This window comes from Asparagus officinalis, chromosome 4, assembly GCF_001876935.1.
Source record: "Asparagus officinalis chromosome 4, Aspof.V1, whole genome shotgun sequence".
NCBI lineage: Eukaryota > Viridiplantae > Streptophyta > Magnoliopsida > Asparagales > Asparagaceae > Asparagus > Asparagus officinalis.
The window spans coordinates 79,371,048-79,377,561 of record NC_033797.1 but is presented as its reverse complement, the minus strand read 5'-3'; the positions used below and the strand labels follow the sequence as shown (position 1 = coordinate 79,377,561).

At 33.9% G+C, this 6,514-nt stretch overlaps 1 protein-coding gene across 2 annotated transcripts in view; it reads left to right on the top strand.

Annotated features, from left to right (window-relative positions):
• The window catches only part of LOC109837777 (probable mitochondrial intermediate peptidase, mitochondrial), a 29,081-nt gene continuing 24,361 nt past the window's right edge, over positions 1,795-6,514 (top strand). Inside the window, exons 1-6 of one of the 2 annotated variants that reach the window (XM_020406126.1) lie at positions 1,795-2,137; positions 2,212-2,293; positions 2,384-2,436; positions 2,530-2,584; positions 4,697-4,832; positions 4,915-4,969. In XM_020406126.1, the coding sequence (XP_020261715.1) occupies positions 1,944-2,137; positions 2,212-2,293; positions 2,384-2,436; positions 2,530-2,584; positions 4,697-4,832; positions 4,915-4,969 (575 nt within the window). In that variant the 5' untranslated portion in view covers positions 1,795-1,943. Of the gene's footprint in view, positions 2,138-2,211; positions 2,294-2,383; positions 2,437-2,529; positions 2,585-4,696; positions 4,833-4,914; positions 4,970-6,514 lie in introns of those variants that run through there. The other variant, XM_020406127.1, reaches the window with a different exon arrangement.

Genomic DNA, 6,514 nt, shown 5'->3' with positions numbered 1-6,514 from the left:
GCACCTCCTTCATATACTGACATATTACTCTCGAGGTATTTAATCTTCCCATCACACGAACAAAGAATTAAGAATCGATCGTTCATTGTTACATCTGAGGAGTAAAATTTTTCAACAATAGCTAGTATCACTAAAAATATTGTTTACAATAAAATTCCCTAATTTAAAATTTTATACTCAATTTTTACAATACCATAATTTTTATCATAGGTAAAACCCTAATATTTCCATTTCCTTAATTTTTATGATTCCCTAATTTACATAATTTAAACAATATTCACTTTTAAAAATTCAAAAAAAATTCACTAATTTTTATGATTCACTAATTTTACAATTTTCCTAATTTCCCATCCAACTTCATATACAAATTTACTTTTTTACTTTAAATATTCATACATAATTTAAAAATTATTCCAAAATCTAAACTAAAACAAGCTATTATGATGAAATAATGAGAATATGTAAAAATTTAGGAGAAAAAACAAAAAAGATTAATGATTTTACCAAATATTTGTTGAAGGCCTAAATTTGAAATTCGGCGAACTCCGGGGATTTTCGGCCCTAAAGGATGTTGGCTGCGGTGATTAGAAGTGATTGGAGGAAATAGGCTAGATAAGTATGGTGAGGTCACTGACTTTACGAGATTTTAAATCTTGTGAAGTTGCAAGCCCAACCAAACAGAGAGTTGAATTGCACCCTACAACATCACGGGATCCCGAATCTCGTGAAGAGTGTAGCTAAACTTCATAGGATTCAGAATCCCGTGAAGTTTGGTGCGATTCCTCCCCCTCCGTCATGCAACCTTGTTTAGTGGTGATTAATTAAGCACTAAACTTCACAAGATTCTAAATCCCGTGAAGTTGTCATAACTTGTTTAGCATTTTCGACCCAATTTTAATCAGCTGGCTGAAACTACATTAAAAATGCTAAATGAATCTCAAATAGGTCGATTTTTAAAAATAAATCTAAAAAAGATCTATTTTGAAAAATTGTCCAATAAAGTATTTACAAATCCAATTAGGCATTTGCAACTCCATTTCTATCCCACCAAACAATATTGAAATAACTGACTAAGAAAGGAGTAACACTGTTTACCGTTTCATTCTAAACTAATGAAAATTTTCACAAGGACCCAAAATATAAGACCAACAGGAGAAATATGTGAGATATCCCTTATTACATAATGAACTGACCATCATTTGCATAATGAGTTGTCCATCATAAGGGGGTGTTTGGTTACATTGTTTTTGAGAAATGTTTTCTTAAAAGTACTGACACATGGTATTTATGTAATTAAGAGTTTTCTATATATTTCTATAAACTGTGTTTGACTCCAAAAAAATTTACAGAAATGTTTTCTGTAAAGTGCCCAAAAGTACCAAATTTTATGAAAATTGATTTCCTTCTAAAATGGGAGGAAATCTCTTGAAAATCTGACGCATTCATTATTTAAATAATAAAACTCATTAACTCTTTTCTACAAAGTTCTCACTTTTCTATAAAGTTGGTGGTGTTTGGTTACATTTCTATAAATTATAGGAAATGTTGCTATTTTCCCAAAAGTTATTTCTCATTTTCTTGTTTTGAACCAAACAAGCACAATACAAAAAATAAAAAAATTTGTACTTTTTAACTTCTCAAAACTTTTCCTATAATTTTTTAAGAAATACAAGGAAATCAAATTTGAGATGAAAAACATTTCCTATAATTTATAGAAATGTAACCAAACACCCCTAAGATCAGCACTTTATGCAACAGGGCACCTCAGCAGCCCTGTTAGTCCGTACATAGTTGACCACGTACTGGTCCGTCTTCACACCTCATCGAATCTTCAGCAGGTGCGCGCTACTCCACCGCCAAAACCCAAGCGCTAGCGCCGGCGTCGCCGTCCCCGATCGCGCGCAATCGTAGAAAAAGGGGACAAAATTAAGAGGAAGAAAACAATGAAACGTTCCCTAACCCTAGGACGATCTCGATCATCTTCTCTTCTCCTTTCTCTTGCTCGCAATCTCTCGTCATCTCCCTCAGTGTTCGACTCTCCAGTCGCCGAATCGTCCCCAGAGACCGGACTCTACGGGATCCCGCATCTGAAGACGGCCAAAGGATTTCGTAGATTCGTCGATGAAGCAATTGAGAGGTTTTAGCATTTTCCCCATCGAATTTGTTTATTTATTTGCAAAAGCATGGAGTTTAATATCTCGACGATTGCAGGTCAGGAGAGCTCGTTAGCTATGTCTCTCAGTTACCTCCGTCGGCTGAGGTCATTAGAACCATGGATGAGATTTCTAACACTGTAATTCCCGCTAAAATATTTAATTTTGATTTTTTTCCCTTCGTGCGGAGCAATTTGAAAAGGTTGATCTTTTCCCCCTTTCTTTTTTAGGTCTGCTCAGTCATTGATGCAGCAGAGCTCTGCAGGCAGACTCATCCAAATAAGTAATTGATCTGTCCTTCTAATTTTAGTAGAAAAGGGAGTACATTCTTGAATTATAGTAGTTTTAATAAATCTTTTATGTTGCGTATTGTTAGGGAGTATGTAGAGGAAGCCACGAAGGCCTCAATGAGGATATATGACCATCTGCACGTGAGTTCATTTGTTTATTTTGGTTGATTTTTCTCCTGTTGAATAGACATAACCAAGTTTCTAGCACAGCAATGATGTATCAATTGCCATTTAATTCTGCTTCTTGAGTGAGTAGTAGCAACAAGAAATTATTGTGAAACTTGAGATGCATTCTCATCTAGGGACTGTAAAAAACTAGATTAATGGACAAGACAATCATGTCAGCTGATTGCTGGGAAACTAAACGGGTATAATGCACTGATTATAGATTTAAAAATTGTTACTTCGATGGGTGTCCCTGGAAAATATGAAGGTTTTTTTTGTTATTAGTCCCCCAAATCTTTCATATTTTGATATTTGCCCCAAATCTTCATATTTTGAAATTAATCCGGCAAATCTTTAAGTATTTTGAAATTAGGCCCAGGCCCCCAAGTCTTTTAAGTGTTTTGAAATTAGCCCCGCTGGCTGGCTATGGCACCAGGTTGAAACATGTAGGGACTGATTACAAAACACTTAAAAATTTTGGGGAATTAATTTCAAAATACTTAAATATTTGAGGTATTAATTTCAAAATATGAAAGATTTGGAAAAAAAACACCAAATATTAAATAGGCAGAGATGATGTAGTGAAGATGGGTGTATGAAGCATTTTCTCGATATGTGTCACTAGAAATTCAATGTTATGAATGCAGCTTAATATCCATTGATTATTTATCATCAGATTGATATGCTATAGGACGTCAGTTAATGTAGATGTTGCATGTTATAGTAGATGTTGTTCTATTTGCATTTCAGAAATGCATTTACCTCGATGAATTTATTTTTTTGGATAACACTGTAGACATCTGAGATATTCCATGGAGTCTCAGGTCAGATTAACTATCATCTTGCTTTTCATCTAAGAGGCATGGGTTTAAGACCTGCTCACTGCAAATAAAGGAGCCGAGGTTGCCGATCAGTTTACATAATTTAATGACATCTTTGTACACCAGCTTTCTTTATTGAGTTTTAGTTTATAAACAAGGAACTTCTTAGTAGCCAATGGCGGATTCAAGATTTCTGAAAAGTGGTATCACTATGTAGTTAATAATTAAAAAAATTTACAACAACATCCGACGAGTTTTCATATTTTGAAAAAAGTACATAATCGCATCATTAGTAACATTATCAAATACATCTTTCTCAATAAAAATCACTAGTACCAGGTTCTCTAGTTATGAACTTGAATTGAAAGGTGATTTTTTTAGTGGATAAATTAGAAAAAAAAACATCTTGAGTTTGGGCATTGCTCAGATAACCTTCCTTAACTTTTAAACCATCACAAAAACCTTCCTTATCTTTTGAAGTTCTTAGAAAGCTCCCTTTAACTTCCAACTAAAAAAAACCCTTAACAGTATTAACAACAATTTTCACGTGGGTGGATAAAATTATGATAATTTTTTTTTTTTTGTGAAAATTCTGGTTTACACTTTTAGGGTTCTTTTTTGAAAACAGTGAAAGTTGAAGGGGGTTTTCTGAGAACTTTAAAACTTAAGAAGAGTTTTATGACATTTAAAACTGAACTTAAGGAGTTAAAATACCCATAAAACTTAGGAGGGCTGTTGTGAAAAATTTCATTTTTCAGTTGGGTGGGAAGTTGGAAACTCTGATGGGCTTCCATGGGCCATGAGGTTTCCATTGAGGATCACCTAGTTTATTATTTGGGTGTTTCTTGGAACTGGTGGCTTCTAAGTAGGAATTGGTTCTTGGACATCCTTGATCAAAGTGGGGTCATGTGACCCCACTTTGGTCAAGGTGGATTTGCCCCTGCACTTATTATTATTTTTAAGCAATAGTAAATTTAAACGCAAGGAAGGCATGAAGGACAAATATGAGATTTGTTTTCCATCACTTGAAATGTGCATAGAAGGACCAGCATTTTAAAAAATAAATCATCAAATCTAGAGTATTAAAAAAAAGCAAAAGCAAATCTTGGGCAATCTAATGTAGTAGATAATGATTTTAACACCATTTGTTATGGTTATGAGTTACTTCTTCTGTTTTTCATGAATAAGATGTGTCATTTTTTGCAGAAGTTTCTGCCAATTGTTGGGCATTTCTAGCAAGCTACATCTAAAGTTGTTGTATTTGCAGTTTCTGAATACCAATCACAATCTTTACAGTGCGGTGGTAAAAGCTGAGCAGGAAGGTTTTCTGCAGACAGAAGCTCATAGGGCTGCACATGCTTTACGCACTGACTTCGAAAAGGGAGGGGTCCATCTTTCTGCAGGTATGTATAATTTTTTGGTCTTTCTTTCTATATTCTTTTCTGTGGTATATGTGCACATCTAATTCTTGTAGTGGTACTTCAGAAAAGGTGGATAGAGTTAATCAGTTAAACACCGAGATTGTTCAGCTGGGTCGACAGTATGTATCAAGAACTCAGCTTTCTGAATTCCAACATTGTATCTTTTTTTATGTTTATATCTTTCTTGATGACTTTCTTTCTACATCTGTTTTATATTCTTCATTTAATCTATGGTTAGTTCATATTGATGGACAGAATATATGGCTTCAGACCCCATGTCAACCTTTCAGCATGTCGTATGCTTTTATAAATTGTCAAAGATTGAAGTTTGGCAAGCTAGTTATGCTGTTAAGTTATATTTTTGATTTAATGGTCAGATAATATGTTGTAATACTGTTGTAGGTACATGCCTTATTGTTTTCTCCCACTTGTCCCATTGATGAGACTAGAAAAATACTATTGTATTTTAAAAAGTTAGTTTGCTATATTGGTTAAATTTTCCGGAGAGATGCCACTATGAAGTGGCCTTGCAACTTTATTTTACATCTTCAAGAAGCTTCACTTATTCTGCATATTTATATATTATTTCAAATACATAAGCTGGGTTTTCAATATTTGTGAAAAATTGATGAAAATTTATATTGATACATCAAACTTTCTTAAAATAATGTAGCATTTTATTGTGAGGAAGAACAAGACTCCATAAAAAATATATGACGTGCTCTCAAGTATTAACACTTCAAGGTGGTGCTAGATTCATAGCAAAGGAAATATGGACAAGGGAGGGGCCTTCCATGTATCCTATAAGGCAGTTAGGTCCAGGACACATTTGTCATGTGGTTTTACTCTTATACAACAAAAGGGAAATGATCAGTTGTTCTCCTCAATAATGAAATATTCAAGAGAAAGATGCATAATCATATTCTTGGCTGTAGGTAACTCCAGTCAATTCAAGGCACATGCTAAAGATAATGAATCCTTGAGTAGGAAATTATTGCCTCCAGTAAGTTAAGTTTTTATCATCATCTATTTCCTTGTCAAGACTCCATGGAATGGGGTGATTTTTTTTTGGGTTGCTTGCTGAATATCTGTTTTTCCTTTGAGTTACGTAGATGAATTTCCCATTTTTAGTTTTTAAAGTGCTCAGAGTGTGTTATGTTCCCTTTGAAAAGTATTATCTAGAGGATCTGTAATTCTGTATCTACATGCTATTTCTTTTAGTATACAGGTCATTAATAGGGACATAGCAAGGTGCTGATGTAGGATCCTTTATTTGACATGGGAAGTACAGAACTGATAATCAACACTATTGCTCAGGATCTGTACATTAGTGGACTTATTTACATAAAAGTTCAAATTATTTGAAGATTTCTTCTGTAGAGAAATAGAGAAGGCAAATTTATTATTTCATCTAACCTAAGCTCTCTTAAATAGAGAGTAGTAGGGTTACATAAGTGGACATTGGCCCAATTATCTAAATATCTAAAAAGTTAAACATATAATATCATCTAACACTCCCCCTCAAGCTGGAGCATATATACTATATATGACTAGCTTCTTACATATGAGAACAAAACTACTTAAAAAGAGCTTTCATCAAGTTAACTCTATCCGGAGCAGCGGAAGAACATCATATATTTGTTTGCTTTATTTGAAGAAGATGA